General features: G+C 54.2%; 1 protein-coding gene across 1 annotated transcript; it reads right to left on the reverse strand.

The window, feature by feature from the left end:
• Positions 1-574: 574 nt before the first annotated feature.
• On the reverse strand, positions 575-18,757 carry Laptm5 (lysosomal protein transmembrane 5). The gene is made up of 8 exons (XM_021636357.2): positions 18,599-18,757; positions 7,893-7,986; positions 7,430-7,506; positions 5,355-5,480; positions 4,520-4,642; positions 3,362-3,457; positions 2,380-2,472; positions 575-1,831 (listed from the first exon to the last, which is right to left on the reverse strand). The coding sequence occupies exons 1-8, from the start codon at positions 18,683-18,685 to the stop codon at positions 1,742-1,744; spliced, it is 786 nt and encodes a 261-aa protein (XP_021492032.1). The 5' UTR covers positions 18,686-18,757; the 3' UTR covers positions 575-1,741.
• Positions 18,758-19,310: the final 553 nt, after the last annotated feature.

Consider the following 19,310-nt stretch of genomic DNA (forward strand, 5'->3'; position numbering starts at 1 on the left):
TAAAGGTTTCTCTTGCTCACATCCATCTTTGTAAGCTCTTCAGGGTGACACTGGCCAGGGTGAGTAAGCAAAGAGTCCTGCTGTTCTCTGCTCTCATCTGGAACACTGAAATGGTCCAGCCCCTCCCCAACCACGGTGACCCTGTACATTTAACAGCTTTGTCCCGGACCAGCCTTGACTTAGCATGACCTGTCCTTCACTCCACTTGATGAAATGTCCCCTAAGACACTTGGTCTCCAGACTCTGAGGACATGGGCTTTCCCCACAGTACTGGGTGATGACCACAATTTATGGATCTGTCTCCGAGTCCCAGCCTGTGAGTTCCCAGTATTCAGAACAGGCCCTGGCTGGAGGCCATCTCTCTCCTTGTGAACAGAGTTCCCCCTGGACCAGGGAGATGTGGGGACGTTTCACAGGGTGACGTCAGACAAGAAACAGGTTCAGGGGGTGACCCCGAGAGGCTGGGCAGGCTCCAGGGGATGGGCAGAAATGCTGTGTGTATGTGTGCTGGCGTAATGGAGGCTGGAGGTCCTCTCTCCCTGCATCATCTGTAAAGAACCACATGAGTCAGAGCAAAGCTTGCAGCTGCTTTATTGGACGCTCTTCCAAGTCACACACAAGCAATGACGCAGGTGCAGTGGGAACCTCTCTCAGCCCTCTCAACCCTGCAGCCCCGTCTATATCACAGGCAGCGTGTAGATCTCTGGCATTAGGATTAATCCCCAGCAGTCCCTAGCGATGGCAAAGCCAGCAGAGGGGCATGGACCAGTCCTCCTCACTGCCACCGTGGAAGACAAGCCTCTGGCTGGCTCTTCATACGCCGTGGGCTAGCCTGACCCAACTGGGCATCCATAGTGATAGACATCGTGACAACCAGACCCTGAATCTGCCCATGTCCCTTGCAGGGAGCCTCACCACTGTGTGGCCATGGGGAACACAGGGTCAGCACTTGACTGAAGGTGAGGATAGCTTACCATCAGAGCAGTGGTTCACGGGAAGGTACTGTTTAAAACAAAAGCAGCCTTTTCCCCCTGCCTAGCAGGACTGACAGGGCGGCTGAGGGGAGTGTTTGTCAGACTCCTCAGCTTGCAGCTGCTACAGAAACTCAGATGCTGGTCACCCACTGGGTGCATTGAAGTGAATGATGGGAAGAACTCCATTTTTTCCCCTTCTGTTTGACACCGTGGTTTTTATTTTTTATTCGATTTTTAATCACAATTCCTAAAGACAGCAGTTGACTGAGTTGCTATTTCTTGAAGCAACCTCTTTGAAGGGATAGATTCACATGTATACTTTTGGGGTATGGGGGTGGCAAGTGGGCACCACAATCATGAGCCACCCCATAACCTCAGGGGTGGGTATAAACTGACCCCAGGAACTGCTGTTTGACCAGATCCTTTTCCCGCTGCCCCTGTGGTATAGGCTGCCCGGCTAAATAGATCAAGCTGGTAGCCGTTAACCAAACTCCCCCTAATTTGCCATGACTGTGCCCCAAACAAGTGTTGTCGCTGATGGAGATAAGATGAACTGCTAGGCTGGGTAGTCTGAGACTCAAAGGGTTATTTAGCCCAGGGGTGACTTCAGTTGTGAGTGAGGGGTCCCCAGGAGGAGAGGACAGTGAGGGGGTGCACAAGCAGATTGTCCCGTAGTAGGCCACAGTGAAGTGAAGGCCACCAAAGTGAAGAAGCAGGAGGAGGAAGCTCCAACTCTCCCAGCCCAAGGGCTGAGGCCTGGTGTGGGGTCACACTTCTGAGTACGGGGGTGGTGCAGGGTCCCCCTCTGGAGTCTTAGTGGGCATAGACAAGGCTTCCTCATAGGATGGCAGAGCCACCTGGGAAAGACAGAGAAGACAGATGAGCACCGTCAAGAAGGATGTCAGTCTAACCTGGGGTACAAGGACCCTCTCCCCACATCCATCAAAATGATGATGACAGTGTCTTGCATGCCTGTGAGACCTGGTCATGCTTCTGTTCCCACAGAGGAGGCACCTGCCTTTGCCCATTGACCTCAACGTCCAGGGCTTTGATGAACATTCTCAGTCCAAAAGCTCTCAAAAAAACTGGCTCTCATCCCTCCCATCCAGGATAAATTGGTGGATGAAGATGGATGGATGGATGGATGGATGGATGGATGGATGGATGGATGGATGGATGGAGATGGATGGAGATGGATGGATGGAGGGATGGATGGATGGATGGATGGATGGATGGATGGATGGATGGATGGAATCTTAGACTGTAAGAGTTGATGTGGTTTACATTTCTTCTGGTCCAACAATCTTCTCACAAGTGCAGAGGCCCCGAGAGGAAAAAGAACTGGCCCTCAAGTGTCACATCAAGAGAGTGGTAGGCCTGGTATTTGACCCTCCACCAGTCTCACCTTGAGGAACACCTTGGCGCTGCTGTTCTCTACGGCTGAATTCATGTACTTCATGAATTTGTAGCATGTCCACACGCACCTGAACATGCAGACCTGAAGAAGAGCCCGTTTAGGCTGTGCTCTGCCCACCCTCCTGCCCTCTCCTGAGAGGCTCTGGCTAGATGTCAGATGCCTCCAGGGAGTGACCACCCACTCATCCCAGGATTCAGCATTCAACAGCAGCTCAGACCTCACACACACACATACATTCTGGCTTTGTACTTCCTCACACACCAGCCTGGCATGCTCCAGAGACTACCCTTCCTGCCCACAGCCACCATGCGGCAAGGGCTTCTCATCTGGCTTCCAGCCTCCTGGACACCATCAGACATACTCAGCCATCCTGAATGACAGGGAACTCACTGTCTAAAGGACCCCACCCATCTTGAGACATGGTGAGAAGGTCCTTTTCAAAAGCGCCTCTGAGCTGAGCACGAGGGTACATGCCTTGTGATCCTAGCACTTGGGAAGTGGAGGTAGGAGGATCAGGAGATCAAGTCAGCCTGGGCTATGTGGTGAGCTCAAGGCCAACCTGGGCTACAGATTGTGTCTCAAAAACAAAACAAAAGCCCCTGATCATGTCATTGCTTTTTTTTTTTTTTTCCTTTTTTCTAAGATTACAGAACAGTGTGGATAGCCTCAACCCACAGGGCTGAAGTCTAACCCCGGACAGCACACTGGGCCATTGCCAGAAAGACCTATTATGCTGGGCCCAGGCATCTGAGTACACATGGCTTCACAGACCCACAAGAATGTCCCCAAGGTAACAGGCCAAGCCAGAAGAGCTGAGGCAGGAAAGCTAGGGAGAGCTTGGAAGCTCTTGGAAGCAGGAGGGGACCGCAAGCACACCTCAACCTGCCTCCTCACAGTCCATTATGGGGGAACCTGAGCCACAGACAGCATTAACCAGGCTCACAGAACTGTAGGGTGCAGGGCCACTCACCTTCAGGATGAGCACAGTGATGAAGGCCACTGAGAAGATGATCATCATGTTAACGAACTGGCTGTGCGGCATGCTTTCCTGGCTCGGGAGGTAATTCTGCAATGATACAGGACCACATCACCACCTCGGCCCTGGGGGCCCTGGTCCTCCCACCAGGCAGGGTCACACACACACACACACACACACACACACACACACACTACCTTGGCAACTCCAACTCGGGAGCCCCAAGGGAAGTGAGTGTAGCTGGTGCCTCCTAGGCTAGGAACCACGGCATCTCATTAGCTGATTTTAGCTGCTAGGAGCCACCTAGTCCTCTAACACCTGGCAGGTCACACCCGCCACCAGGGCAGCTCTAGCTGGGACTGACTTGCTTGACACCAGATCCGCAATGCACCACCTCTGGGAAAAGAAAAGATATGCCCATGCATTCTGTCTGCTTATCTTTTTGTTGAAATAGTCTTGCTCTGTAGCCCAGACTGGACTCAGACTCACAGCAATCCTCCTGCCTCAGCCTTCCAAACGCTACAATGGCCAGCGAGCACCACCACACCTGCCTCCACACACACCCTTTGATCCTCCTTCTTCTGAAATAGGAAGCACTGGCCCCTTCCCTGAAGGATGTTAAGGACTCCTTCAGGGACAGATGTGAGCTTTCAGTAGCAGCCAGCCAGATGCCATGCTCTGAAGATGCTCAGGCCGCCCTACTGAAGGTTGCCACCAAGAGGAAGTGGGTAAGCCACCAATTCTGCTGCAAGGAGCCCCGGGGGAGCAGATCACTCGCCTCCTGCCTAGCTGCCACGCTGAACCAGCAACTGAGCCACCTAGCAAGCCACCCCAAAGTACATGGTCCTCACAACTGTGGCATACTGTTGTCATTTTAAGCCACTGTGCTTGGGGGACAGTGAGTTAGACAGCAGTAAACCCTTGGTGTCCTTCCTATAACAGTTCCCAGGATGCTATGTGGCTCCTCATGGCCAGGGCCTCCTTTTGTCCTAGAAGCTTGTCTCTGAAAGTTGCTGTCCCAGTGTATCACTCACACATGAGTCTTCCTTCCAGGAAACCCAGCCTCCAACCCATAAGTCCCTCCCGCCATCCCACATCGGAGGATGCCTTGCCCCAGGCCAGGATGTAGCCTCATCCTCCACCGAGACTCACCATGTGGTTCATGGACTTGAAGTTAAGGTAGCTGGGAACTTCCATGTAGGAGCTGCACAGGGTCATGATGCTCAAACAGAAGTCCAGAAGCTGCAGTGTCATGAAGGGGACCTTAGAGCGACCCTAAGGAGGACCGACAGGAAGCATGAAGACCCCTGAAGCAGGGCACAGAGCGGCTCTCCCTTGGGAGCCTCTCTACCCAAGCTACCAGCCATCCTTCGTTGACTGTGCTCAAAGAAAAGGTCGCATGACGTTCACATCAGGGTGTGGGTGGAGCTGGGACCACAACAGGGTTCTTCTAACTCCCCAGCCCTCCTCCCACTTTCCAGCAGCCCAGCCCTTCCAGGACCAGAACTGGGGACTGTGAATGGCAACTCTGACAAAGCTGGGTGTTCCGTGACCAGCTAAGGCCACCACACTTTTCCTCATCAGATAGTCTTCGTCCCTTGGTCTTGACCAACCCAGCCATCTCCCTTGTTTCCAAAGGAGAAATTGACTGATGCTGAGACCTTAAAAGGCATTGCACCCTTCTCTCTGGGTAACCCACACATGGCCAGTGTAAACAGCCATCTCAGCAAGCTCTGAGGCCTGGGGACAAACGCTCATCTAGGTTGAGGATGCTGACCCTGTGGTAGCCTTACACACCAGGCTCCATCCCCACACCACCCTCATTTGGTCCTAAGGACAAAGAGGAAGCATGAAGATCCCCGAGCCAGGCACAGAGCAGTCCAGGAGGTACAGTGACAGACAGTACAGAAGAAGGAGGATATCAAGGAGGAAAAGGACCCTGTCCTGGACAGCCTGCCCAGGTCAGGCCATGCACATAGGTACTTACGGGCCGGGGCTGGGCAAGCTTCAGGTAGGCCGGTAACTCGATGTAGAAGCCCAGCAGTGTGAGAAGGCACAGCAGGAAGTCCATGATTTGAAGGGACAGGAAGGGCACCAGGTACTTCTCTCTGTCCTACAAGGAAGGTCTGCCTTGTCAGGGGGTCCCTGACAAGCCAACGCCCCAGAGTGGCCCCACACCGTGCGCCCACACATCCTGTTCCCACCCTGTCACCGATGCTGCCAACTCAGTGACTAGGGCCAGCCTGCATCTTCCTTCCCATGAGCGACACTCTGGGGACCAGGAGAGGGACATCTTGATGTCTGAGAAGACACCAGGGAATGGGCTCCATATACAGGGGCTCTGTTGTGATTTGTTTGTCCGTCTGTCTGTCTGCCCTTTGGGTTTTTGGGGGGTTTTTTTGAGACAGGATCTCGTGTATTCTAGGCTGGCTCCAAACTCCCTAGGTAGCCAGGAGGGATGATCTGAAACTCCTAAGCCACCTGCCTCCACCTCCAGAGTGCTTCACTCACAGGTGTGCTCTGCCATGCATTCGTATGATGCCTAGAATCGCACCTTGTGTATGCTGGGCAAGGACTCCACCAACTGAGCCCAGGAAACGCATCGTGAGATGATGGCATGGGGAAATGGTGGGAATGAAGGGTTTGGGTTACAGGCCACTAGGGGTGCCCTCTGGACTTACCCGTGACCCCTGTTCTCCTCTCTCTCCTTCCTAGCTACCATGAAATGAACAGCTCTGCCAGCCATATGCCACTCCCTCCCCACTGCGATGTTCCGCCTCATCTCACACCCAAAGGAAGACAGCCAGCACACTGTGGGCTGGAAACATGAGCCAAAACGAACCTTGCTTCTACATGACTCTCTTGGGTATTTTTGTACCAGCAATGAAAGCTGGATGACAGGCTCTGGGGTAGAACCTGATTCATTTCTTTCTCAAGGACCCACAAGGTAGGGCACAGTGCCCACTCCACAGAGAGGGGAGACAGAGAGGACATCCCTGAAGGGGACACCCAACTAGATCCAGAATTTGTTAGGTAAGGGGACTGGGCACAGGGCCAGAGGCAGAGGCACAGCCAGTAAAGGCTCAAGGAGAGGAGCCTGTCCTTGTTTGCAGTCATCTTTTTCCAGGTAGTCAAAGCCAGATATGACAGGCCGTGGGAAGAGGTCCCAGGAGGTCAATCAGTCTCTCTCCCTCAGTGGGAGCCCAGCACCCATGCACATATGCCACAGAAGTCACAGAAAAGATGGGGTCCTGGCGTGTCTCATGGCTACCTAAGCCCCTCAAGAGGTGACTCAGGGTATCTGTCTGAGTCTTCAGGACCCATGCTCTGCCTTTTAGCTGGGCACTGTGAGTCTGTACAGCAGCCCCACAGCTACGCCACACACTGAGGACACACCTGGGAGATGAGGTTCCCGGATACTGTCGGGGTGACCAGAGACTGAGACATTCCAGGTCAGCATTAAGCCACCACCCTTCTGCCTAACCAACATCCCCACCATCTGCAGGGCGGGGCTCTCTCCAAGTGGCCAAGTGACCAGGTCAACTTCCTACCTCCCTGGAGGCCATGGGCAAATGGCTCCTCTTTTGAGCCTCAGCATGACTCAACCTCCCCCATATTTCCCCCAAGACACCCCAACTCTCTCTAGGTCTGTCTGCGTTCCCTAGTATAAGCACACATTCCCAGGATTTCATGAGCAAGTGTCCCTCCGCTCATGTGGGGGCAGGGCAGGGGGAAGACCCTTGTCCCTGAGAGCAATCCCAGTACCGTGGCTCCCCTTAAGCCCCATACTACTGTCCCCCTTTCTCCTATATCTCGACACTCCCAGCCCTACCCATAGTCTAAAGAACTCAGGTCTCCTGTGAGTGCCCTGCCACCCTTGAGCACCCCCCTAGCCAGCCCAGCCTCTAGAAAGTCTCATCCTGAAAGTGACTGGAGCTGACAAACTATGGCGCCCCATAGGGAACAGCATCTCTTCCAAACGAACACGTGAAAATCTGTGGGGTGCTCAAAACAGCAAGAAGGCTTCGGCTCCTGTCCCCTCCGTCCCTGCCCAGGCCTCACCTTGACCACACCAAACAGCAGGCTGACACTGATGGCGAAGAGGACTCCAATGAGCAGGAAGCTGGAGAGCAGGTCGGCTGCAAGGCAGGGCAGAAACCGAGGCAAAGCCTGAGTGGGTCCCGGGGACCAGGCTCTGGAAGCTGCTAGCGTGGGGCTGGGAGTGTGAACAGTGAGGCCTGGGACCAGACCAGGGCAGTCTAAGGCTGACCCTCCTCACCCAGGGGAGGGCTGTGACTGTGTGATATGGCTATTATAGCAGGAACTTCGGTCTGAAACCTCAGAGCCTGAGCAAGCCCCTGGCACAAGCAGGGGAGGGCCTCATTTGCTTGTGAAATAAGGCATGGTCCTGAAGAGTCAGGGATGCACAGCAGTCCAGCGAAGACGGCAGGACCACAGACCCAAGTCTTCGTGCCCTAACCAAGCACTGCCCACGGATCCCCTCCATCACCGTCCCCAGACGTACCAATCCTGAGGTATGGCATCTTGGAGAACCTGCAGGAGGCTTTACCGCGGGCCACTTCTACCATGTGCTCAATGAACAGCAGGACACTCATGACCTGGAAGAGAAAAGGGCACCAGTGAGGGGTGCCACCGTTCAAACAGGGTGCTCTAAAGGGGCTGGCGTGATAGCTTGCGTAGTTGTTGGGCATCCTGCGTAAATATATGATGCTCATCCTGGCCCTTTCTCTTCCCTGCTGTGTGACTGTGGACAACTGGCCTGACTTGTCCATGCTTCAGTTTCCTCATCTCTAAGTAGGGTTCATACAGAAGCTACCTCAGGTACCCCCGGGATCTAAGGAGGCACAGAGGAGCCTCAGAGGGACACCCTGCTTCCAGGAGGCACTGCCTCTCACTGCTGAAGATCAGGTACCCTGACTGCACCCCCAGGCCAGAACAGGTCCTGGCTGACGTAGGACCTCGGCCATCACACCCAACCATCAGGGAGCTTCAAGTCCATGAGCCATCAGCAGAGGTCTAAAAGATATTACGGAGCCCCAGGCCCTGGGTGAGCAGCTGCCAGTCACCACAGGCCCAGGGTCTGTGCTCTCCCAGCTATAAAAGAGCTGAGACACTGGCCTCCTAGGGCTTTGGGGAGCCAGACAGGATGACTGATACTGCAGATAAGAAATGTCCATCTGCACAACTAGGCACAGGTGTGACCTGGGCTGCTGGCTCCATGGGGTGGCCTGGGTCACGTTTGCTGATGTGGTTTGTTACATTTGGAGAATGAATGAATGAATGAATGAATGAAGCCTGTCCCTTGTCCATGCATGAGAGAGATGGGGAGATTCTAATAGGCCTACATATGGGTGCCCCAGCTCCCAAAGCTGCAGCTGGAAGGGCTCTCAGGGACCACATTTTATTCCACAATGCCCACCTCCCCCACCCCCACCAGACTCCTCAGCCTGGCCCTGTACTCTGAGCATCTTTCACTGCCATTCACATCCCAGCAACAACCCTTGCAAATAGCCAGTGACCTGGGAAGTGGCAAGAAAGGACCAGGACAAGGTCGGCCTTCATACTCTTGCCCCTTCCATAGGCCAGGAGAGTGAGGATCGGGGTCCTGGCTTGCCCCAGCAGCCCTGTTCCCTGGAAACTTAAACCAAACTTTGGTTTTCACCCACCAGCTGCTCCCTGTGTCTCTGACCTCCTGGCCCTGCTAGGGCTGCTCCTGAACCCTCTTTAGGGGACCTTCAAGAAGGTTGGCAGAGGGCCCTCCCTGACCCCAGCAGCAGGACTGACCAGTGTTCATTAGGCCCAAAGTGTTTCCCCTACTGGAAAAACAAAAAAATTCTGCTGAGCAACAGGTTCACTGTTACCTTGTCTCTCTACCCAGGGTGTTGCTGAGGGGGTGGGAGAGGGGTGTGTCTATCCCTGTTTGCCCTATGAGAACCTGGGGCGCAGAGAGGTCAGATACAAGCCCAAGGTCCCAAGGCAACCTAGAAGTCAGCTCTGCCTCTGGGCCCAACATCTTGTGCTCCCCAAGAGAGGGAAAGGCAGCTCCTGACAGTACTGGACCCACTGTGTGCTCGGACCTGAACACAGTTTGGCTACAATTGCCCACAGCCCAGCAAACAGAGCAGAATGAACTTGTTTTACAGCCCAGACAATGGGGACAGAGAGGGGAGAGATGGATGGGTAGAACCACCACACGGCACCATTGGGTGGAACCCCATGCCTCTGTCCCCAACACCAGAACTCTTCTCAGAGCTGGTGGTCCTGTTTCACAGCCACCTGCCTCCTCCCTGGTAACTATCCAGAGGCCCTGGCTCCCGGAGCTCCAGACTGTGAAGACCCGCAGATTTCCTTCCTGTCTGCATCACCTGGCCTCGCCCTGGCCCCTCCCACGCCTCATTTTTCACCGTGTGAAGGGGCTCTCTTCCATGAGCACCTGCGGCCACTGGCACTGTTGAGCGTGTGAGGGCCACGGAGCAGAATTTCTGCACAGAGCAGGACCCCGTATCAACAGCCTTCCACCCACAAAGCCCCAGCTGCTCAGCCCATCAGAGGACACTGCTCAGCCATGGCCAGGTACATGGCTCAGTGATCATCCCAGGTCCAGAGAAGCAATCGGCTCTTTCAAGGCAGCCATGAGAGGACATCGGACAGAAAGGGGGATTTCCGAGCCTAGCCTCCCCTCTCACTGACCGTGGCTACACCTGGCTGCAGCTTTGAAACTCTCCTAGGCTGCAGGAGACTGGCTGGCAGTGTCCTGGCGTCCCCGCGCTGTCTTTCTCTCCACAGTGGGTACAGATGTCATTGAGCCTGCTGTCCCCAACTCAGCATCCTGTCTCCAAACGGTGACATTTTGTGGCTAGGAGCTCTGTACCCTGAGTTAACTGAAGACCTCTCTGGGCTTTGGGATGAAGACAAACACCTCCTCCAAGGTTGCTGCAAGGTCACAGGGCACACGGGGCACAGAACAGGTGTGTAGCTTGAACAGGACTGGGCACAAACGGGAAAGGCATGGGAGGGAGAAGCTGGGCCACTGGCTGGAGATGGGTGTGATGATGTGGGAAGGAGGTGTCCAGCTGACAGGGACAGCCATGCTGATGGAAAGGGGTTGCACCATTTTCCTGAAGTCACCCTGGCACAGGTGACGGTGACTGTGGCAGGACTGGTGTTGCAGGAAACACCAGCGGCATGCCAGGATCCTGTGGTCACGGTGGAGAAAATACTGCCAGTGACATGAGTGAGAAATGTCAGGGGCAACGTTCAGATGCGATGATGATAAGCTGAGAGCGATCATAATGGGAGGGATTGTGGATATCAGAGCCTTGACTATGGGTTCAAATAAGACAGAACAGAAAAAGGAAAGTATGGGGACCTAAGAAGGAGAGGAGTCCTTCGCTTCAGGTCTTCCTGAAGCCTTTCACCAGATGAGGACCGAGAGTTCCCAAATAGTGAGGCTGGAGAGATGGCTCTGTGATTAAGGGCACAGTTCCCAGCATCCACGTGGCTGCTCACAACTGTCCATAACTCCAGGTCAGGGAGACCCCATCCCCTCTTCCGACCTCTGCGGGTGCACAGACATACATGCAGACAAAACACCCGTACACAGAATAATAACAATAGTAATAATAATAATAATAATAATAATAATAATAAATCATTTCAAAACAATTAAAAACAACTGCTTGAGACCACTCTTCCTTTCCGGCTGTAAACCCAGTTTTCCGGGGCTCTCCCAGGAGCTCCATTACAGGAAAGCCATGTCCTACGTCTCCTATGCAGCCCTGGTGCCTCCTTGTTCTGCCTTATCTGATGTTCATCCCACTCAAAGTACCTCAGGAGCCACCCTATAAGCTCCTCATGAAAAGGAGAAAAGGGAAGTGGAGGACGTTTCCTAGCAACCCTTCCAGAGGAACTTGAGAGTGATGCTGGGGCCTGTCCTCACACTTCAGCAACAGCGAGTCCCTGGGGCCATCCACACCCTTCTGTGGTTGACCCAAAGGGCAGATCAGCCCTGCCCTGTGTCCCGCTGAGTGATGGGTGGGAGGGTGGGGGACGACATACACACACACACACACACACACACACACACACGACATAACATGACCAACAACTTAGAACCTGTAGAACACTAGGCCTTTATGACGGATATTTATCCCTCCCTGTGGCCCTCCGTGTTAGCTGCCCACCCTGGGGAACCCTGGTCAGGTCATCTTGGGAGGACACACAGAAAGACCGAAGTGTCAGCAGCCAGAGGAAGCCCCCCCTCCTTCCCTTGCTTCCTGTCACAGCTTATCAGGGTGGACGGGTAAGGTCACTCTCCCAAACAGATATCTCCCCAGTGCATCCCCAGCCTCTAGATATCATCACAACGCCTCATCCTGCTCGCATGCTCCACTTCAACCAACTGGCACCCTTGCCATCTCAGAGTCGCCAGAGCTGGCTCCCCTCTCCCTACCCCTGCTGGTTCCCCGCCCCCACTCCTGCCTCAACATTGATTAAACATCCCACTGCCTGGACTCTCTCTAGGGGGGCAGAGGCCCTGAATGTGATGGTGCGTGCCTGTAATGCCAGCATGTGGGAGATGCAAACAGGAGAATCCCTGAGAGTCACCCTTGAATTCCAGGTTATCCTTGGGAATACAGAGAATTTAAGGCCAGCCTATACCACGTGAGACCCTGTCTCCATGGAAAAAAGAAAAAGAAAAAAGGAAAGAAAGGGAAACGGAAGAGAAGAGAAGAGAAGAGAAGAGAAGAGAAGAGAAGAGAAGAGAAGAGAAGAGAAGAGAAGAGAAGAGAAATGAGAAGAAAAGAAAGGTTAAGGTAAAACAAGAGACACCCCCCCCCCCCCAGTATAGCCACAAATGCCCTGTGTGGCCCTGATCAGGCAGCTCAATCATCTCTGTGCCTCAGTTTCCTCAGTATGGAACAGAGCAGAATCCTCCCACCTCAGAGAGTCATTGTGAGGGGAAAATGAGGAGACATCAGTCTACCACAAAAGATGGTGGCCCACAAAGATGGACTGATCCCCCAGAGCACCTGTGTATGAACAGGAACCACAAGCTACCAGAAGCCGCAAGCAGAAGCCCCAGACCTAAAGCCACCCAGACAGCATCTTCCCTCTCTGGAAAGCAGACAAATGAATACACCCAGGAGTCTCCCACTCTGAGACCTTATGCACCAAAGTGGGAGCTGGGGAGGGGACTGAGCTAGGGGTGAAGCTTGGGATTCTAAGGCCGTGAAGACACTGTCCTGGTGAGCTCCAAGCTCCGATGCAGTCAGAGGGCAGGTCAGTGGTTAGAGAGACACCTCAAGGGACATTTCCTTGGTGAGCGTTGGTCACAATTTGGGATTGGAATATCTGTATGCTTCTAGGGGTAAGCTATGAATTAATGGTTTATAAAACTGAGGCCATTAGAGGTCGGCTGTCACCTGCTACATGTCAGGCCTCGCTGTTATCAAAGACTATTCAGGCCAAGCCAATAGCTCTGCCAGCCTGCAAGGAAGAGCACAGAGACGTAGCATGCAGGATCAGGGGCCCCAAGGGGATCTCAGCGGCCCCAGGGGCTCAGAGAAGAATTCCTAGAGGAATGTTCCCGGAAAGGTGCTCAGTCACAGCTGATGGCACAAGGGAAGGACAGAGTGTGAGCCCCCACGCAGGAAATGGAGGCATTTCTCTTATAAACAGGATCTGAAGTCACCAATCACACAAGTGACACAGACGCACACACATCCACTGTTAGTGTTACCAGTAGCTGGGGAAAGTATGGGACAGGCTGGGAACACAGTGATGCGCAGGGCTGACAAGTGCCCTCCGAGAGCAGGCAAAGCACGCACAGAGGTGCCGAGAGCGGCAGAGCTGAGCCAGCGTTGACGACGCTTGACAAGGTTTGCCGCCCGTGGCTCAGGACATGCTGTACCCAGAGCACTGGCAGCCAGCTCTCGCCATCTGGAGACCCTTCCCCAGCAAGGCTGCCCACCGGAAGAGAAGATGGCAGGCAGGTCTGCCCAAAGAAAGACACGAGAGCCAGGAACGGGATGCGAGGGCACGGGATGAACAGAATGGCAGCGCTGTCCTCGGAGGTTTACTGACTGAGCTCCCTTTGGGGGCAGCCATGTGCAGCTGTTCTCAAGGCTCAGCCCATGGCCTGGTTGCTCATCTTCAACTTCCTGTATATCCACCCCAGGCAATTCCTCACACTACCACTTCCTATTTACCTTGTTAACTGAAGTTTCGGGGTGGGGGTGGGGGCAGATTAAAACACTAAGCACAACACTTTAAACTACAAGGCTGATCAGTTAGATCGGATGACTGTGGATGGTTGTAACGCTCCAGGTCCAGGGTCAGATTATCTTCGGCTATCTTTAGCCCTAAAAGGCCGTTTATTGCCCATGTCGGGTATCTAACCTAACATCTTTGTGACTACTGGATAAATCCTTTCAGAATGGGCTAACCGACCCCAAGCTGCCACCAACCCAATGGCTAAAAATGTCCCAGATAAGCATCTGAGGCCTGTGGCAGAGACTTCCCTGCTTGGCTGTAACCTAGTGCTTCCAATGCGTTTGAAAAGTCTGTTGACTCACGACTCTCTTTGTTCTGTTTCTATAAATAAAAAAATGTCACAAACCTGTTCCGGCGTTGAGGCGTGGAACCTGGGAGACCTGAATGTGTGTGCCTGGCCGTGGTCGCTCGTATTTAGTTCTAGAACAAACTGTCTCTTATCACCTTTGAGGTGGGAGCTGCACGCTCTTCATCAACCATTTTCAGAGCCAAGACTGCCAATGACCACCAAATGCTATGAGAGCTGTAATTATTACGCTAACACCATGGCACCCAGGACGACCAAACTCAGAACCTCCTAAGACTCACCCTTGGCACAGAGATCTTTGGCCTCTGTTAACAGCTGGAAATTCTGAGGTCCAGACAGCCAAGACAGGCACCTGCCTGTGAATGGCTTTGCCCCCAGTGAGTGACACATACCGAGTCACTACCCACACATGAAGTCAGAGTAGGAAAACCTGGAGTTCTGAGGCAGGCAGGTCAGAAGGGTTTCCCAAAAGAGGAAGCTTCCTTGAATATCCCATGAAAGAAAATTAATTCCCAGAAGACTGAGGGCAGAGAGGGGCCTGCCAGGCAGGCAGGCCACCCCAACCAGGGCCTAGGAGTCCTGTTGCCCCTTCCCTGCTTGTCTACACGCTGCACACAGCAGAAAATTACCACCTGGCTTTCTGTGTACAAAGCGTTTCTCTATCAACACGGTAGAGCTGCCTTGCTTGTAAACCAGACACAACGCTTATCTGTGAGTTGCTGCCCGATACACCAATAAGTCAACTACACGGCACGGCACGAGGGGATAGACAGCTGTCCCACATGGAAGCCATGGCTATTTGCGTGTCTAGTCCACTCTCTGAAAGGCAGAACCCCACTCCTAACTCCACGCCTAGGAGCCGGGTAAAGAGACAAACACACACACACCCCAACCCAAAAGGGGAGAAAGACAGTATCTCAGAGAAGATGCCCACTGGGCAGGTGATGTCCCCATTGGTGGTGATGAGTGACGTGGGTAGCACGACCAGCACCTCTACACAGTGCCTTAAGCATACTACTTGTCCTCCTGGCGCAAAGGAGCCCAGGCTCACTGTGACAGGCCACCAGGCACATCCCAATGAGGCACAGTCTACAAAACGCTCCACAGAACTCCTCCGAGCCATCCCAAACCCAGGAGACGCCAGGGGACCCAACAGCCTGGTGCTGCCCCGAAGAATGGCCCCCAAGGTGATAGGTCCCAGACAGGCTCTGAAACAGAAAGAGGATAAGGACAGAAAGGGAAAGCAGGATGTAGGTACTGACAGGCAAGCTGTGGCAGGTGTCCCCACCGGTGTCAGCCGCAGACCGTGAGGAGATGGGAGAGGGACACTCGGGAGTGCTCTGTACTAAATCTAAGCCGGAAACTGTCCTAAAAACAAAAGGTTTGTTTTAAAAAAGCACCTTGTGTGCTGAGGCTGGTGGTGCGGGCCCTGTAATCCAGAGGTTCTGAAGGCCAAAGCAGGACGCACGCACATCCCCGGCCAGCCTGAGCAACCTACGAGACACCGTGTCAAAACACAACGAGGGCTGGGTGTGCAATTCCCTGCCGGCGTGGTTCCCTGGAGTGTGTGAGGCCCTGGGTTCCATCCCTTCCCAGAGTGGCGATAAAGGAAAGAGGGGGAGGCAAGAAGGGGGAAGAAATGCCTCGTGACCAGGGCAGAGGTGCACACCTGCACACACAGCTCTGGGGAGGCCGAAAGGAGAGCGAGTTCTAGGCCAGCTTGGGCTGCGTAGCAAGACCTCGCCTCAAAGAAATAAAGTAGAATAAGGCAAATACAGAAAAGCAGGGGGGAAGGTCGACCTTTCACAGTCCCCCAAGTAACGACAGCACCTTCATTACATCAGCCCCGCTCACTCTGGTTTCAGCTCATCCCTTGCACAGCTAGAGTCTGTGTGGGTTTCTCTGGTCACTGCAGAGAAAGCTCCACTTCCTCCCCTGCCAATCCCCCATCAACCGTCATTCCCAGTATCAGGGACAGACCACAGGCGAGCCCAGCAATTTCTCTTCCAAAAGGTCTGCTGAGGTCCTTGTTTCCTGGCACCAACTTAAGACACCCAAGGCAAAACTCGAAAGGACAGCTGGGGAGGGTGGCTCTCACTTCCCTGTTCCCCAGGAGCCTGGAGCACCAGACCACAAACCTGCCGGCCAGGTAGGATCTTCCCGTAATTGCACCTTCCGGTTCCACGCAGTGTGGCCCCATCTCTGGCGTCAATGGCCTGATTTAACCCTCCCCGAGTCCACAAATAGCTCTCAACGTACAGAGATGTCACCCATGGCTGGCTCCAGATGACGGCAACATGAGTGACTGGTCCATCTGGTGGTGGCTTCTCTTTTTGTTACCCAGATGTTTGAGGTCCTGTTGGCACACCTGCCACCCATCTGCTGTGCCAAAGGAAAGCCCCCCCAGCCCGTTTTTCTTATAAGAAGAAAAAGGCTCTCTGGCCAAGGGGACAGCAAGGTAAGCTGTGTGTCCTAACCCAGCCCCTGGGGTGGGTGTCTGACTTCCAGGCTCCTCATCTCTTCGTACGCCCCCTGTGGCTCTAGAACATCCCTTGGCTCCCACACCAAGCAGCAGTTTTGCAGCCTGCACAATCACGGCCCACATCTAGGCTAGGGGGTCACTACGGGCATACGTAATGCAAAGGGCTACCATCCCTAAGTAACAGTGGAGCACCCGAGGAAAGGCTCAAAGGCTCAACTAAAGACAAAGCGCTGGTCACTTCTTCCTTGCCAGCCTCCCCTCTCCCCGACGCAGCCTCAGTGGGGCTCCCAACCCCAGCACACCGCACCCTTGCACACCAGCTCCTCGTTCACACTTCCCCTCCCACACTACAAACCAAACTCTGCCCTCCCCACCTGTGGCACTCCTTCCAGGAAGCCTTCCCTGGTCACTTGGCCCACAGTCTCTGGATCTCTATGGTGACAGGACATCACTCACACATCCACAACCTAGGAGCCTGGGTGGCATGAACAAGAAGAAATCTCAACAGGCACCCGGTACCACCCGCCAGGTATATTCACTTTTTAATATATATGCTGTATTCTGAGACACCAGACAGTCAGACAGAAAGCATAGCTACGACAGCAGAGCAAGGGTCCCCACTACCACAGGCCCCTCCACCCTGCTGAAGCCACTTAGTGACCGCCCCCCGCCCCCCCACACACTACAAAGCCCTAACTTAGAAACCCCCAATCTAGCCGGGCACAGTGGCACACACCCACAATCCCAGTACTCTGGGAGGCAGAGGCAGGCGGATCGAGGTGCGTTTGAGGCCAGCCTGGTCTACAAAGTGAATCCAGGATGGAGAAACCCTGGAGTTCAAATGCCTGGCTCGAGCAGAGCTGGCATACGGAGCCTCACCACACTTTTCCCAGTATGCTGTGCTGTCTCAGAAGTGGCGAGACTTGATGCCAAGACAGGGTACTGCCGCCTTGCCGGATGAGGCTTCGCAGGGCAACCTCTGAGCTCCCCCATGCCGGCCTCTAGGTGGTTCTCAACCTGTGGGTCTTGACCCTCTTGGCAACTCTCTATCTCCAACAAATATTTACATTACGATTCATAACAGCGGCAAAATTACAGTTATGAAGTAGCAATGAAAATAATTTTATGGTGGGGGGTGTCACCGAAACATGAGGAACTGTACTGAAGGATCACAGCGTTAGGAAGGGTGAGAAGCCCTGCTCTAGGTGGACAGGCCAGGACACACCGAAAGTAGTGGGTCATGTGACACACCATCCCTCATGCTTTACAGAGAGCAACCTCACCCACACAGCAGCCTATCACGTAGCACTTTTCATCCTCATCTTCATTTTTTGATCTACAGAAACAGGCTCAGAGAGGTTGAGCAAGTCACCCAAGTTCTGCACAGCAGAGGCCAGAATGGGTGTGTTGGGGGAGGCAGGGAGAGCCTAGGGACAGAGCTGGTTTGTACCACTGCCCCGCAGCCCTGCCTGTGGCCGGAAGCAGATGTCACCAGGCTCTGCGCAGCAGTCTACGGATTTAGGCCGATTTTGAGGAAGCTCTCCCAGGCACAGAAGTGCTGTTAGCCACAGGCTCTGTCTGAGTCACTGAGGCAGGGGCGGTGGTGGGGATCTGTGCAGACTGGAACGGAGACCCCAAGCCTGGGCCACTCCAAAGGGACAGACTCCACCGGGGTCACACTGTGACCGTGACTGGAGCCCCAGCATCATGGTGGCTGCACCAAGCGGTTCCCCAAGCTCAAGGCTGGAGCTGTCCTTGAAGGGAGAAGGCAGCGGTTTGACTGAGCTGAAAAGAGGGGTTCCCCGGTTCCCGCTAGAAGCCCAAAGGTGTAGCCCCAGATCCCAGAAAGCCCTACGCCCAGGCCTGTGTGGGACCTGACATCCTGCAGCAACCCCAGTCTGGACTCCTCTCTCCGTTGCCAGCCTGCCCTTCTCTCTGCACACCTGCGACCTTAAGGATGCTATTCTGCACCGTTTGGCAGGGGGAAACTGAGGCCCAGAGCAGCACAGGGCTTGTCCAGAGTCCAATAGACAAGTGATAGGTAGTAATCCCCTTATTGGAAGGTCCAGTGGGTCAGTGCACACACACACACACACACACACACACACACACACACACCAAACACCCCAGCCACCCAAATACTCACTACATGGTAGACGGCCAGGGCGATGGTAGCGACTCGGATGCTGAAACAGCAGCATGTCTGCCGGACTGGTGCTGCACGGGAGGCCATGGTGCGCTGTCCTCTCTTCCGAGGCTCTGAGTAAGGAGCCCTGGGCCCACAGCAGGGAAAAAAAAAGGGGAAGCCACAGGCGGCCCGCCTCACTTCCGCCTTGCCCTCTTCGGCAGGGGCCGGGTCTGTAAGTCTGGGGTGAAACAGCTGCAGTGGGGGAGAGGGGAGGGTCACAGCCGACCACAGGCAGCCTGGCGGGGGCAGGTAACCACTCCCTGATGCTTAGCCAGGGCTGGGCTATATACCTATACACACTCTGTTTCCTGGATGCTAAACACCACCCTGAGAAATTTCTAGAAATCGAACTGGAGAGGTGAAGACACTGTCCCAAATCCAACAGCAGTTCTGATGGCAGGATTCAAACTGTGAATCAGCAGCTGTCAGTACGCTGCTCCTCCCCGCCCCATGAGGCTTAGCCCCCCTGCTCTTCACCTGAGCCATTCCAGGGAGGGGCTCTTCTTTTGTTTGTTTGTTTTGTGTTGTGTTGTTGAGACACAGTTTCTCTGAGTAGCTTGCCTGCAGTCACAAAATTAGGCTAAAAAGGAGTGGGGATCAGAACGGAGGCCAGCTGGCTCCAGAGCATGGATTCTCAACCTGTGGGTCTCGACCCCTGCTTCGTGTGACA

The sequence above is a fragment of the Meriones unguiculatus genome, chromosome 3 (assembly GCF_030254825.1).
Source record: "Meriones unguiculatus strain TT.TT164.6M chromosome 3, Bangor_MerUng_6.1, whole genome shotgun sequence".
In the NCBI taxonomy this organism is placed as follows: domain Eukaryota; kingdom Metazoa; phylum Chordata; class Mammalia; order Rodentia; family Muridae; genus Meriones; species Meriones unguiculatus.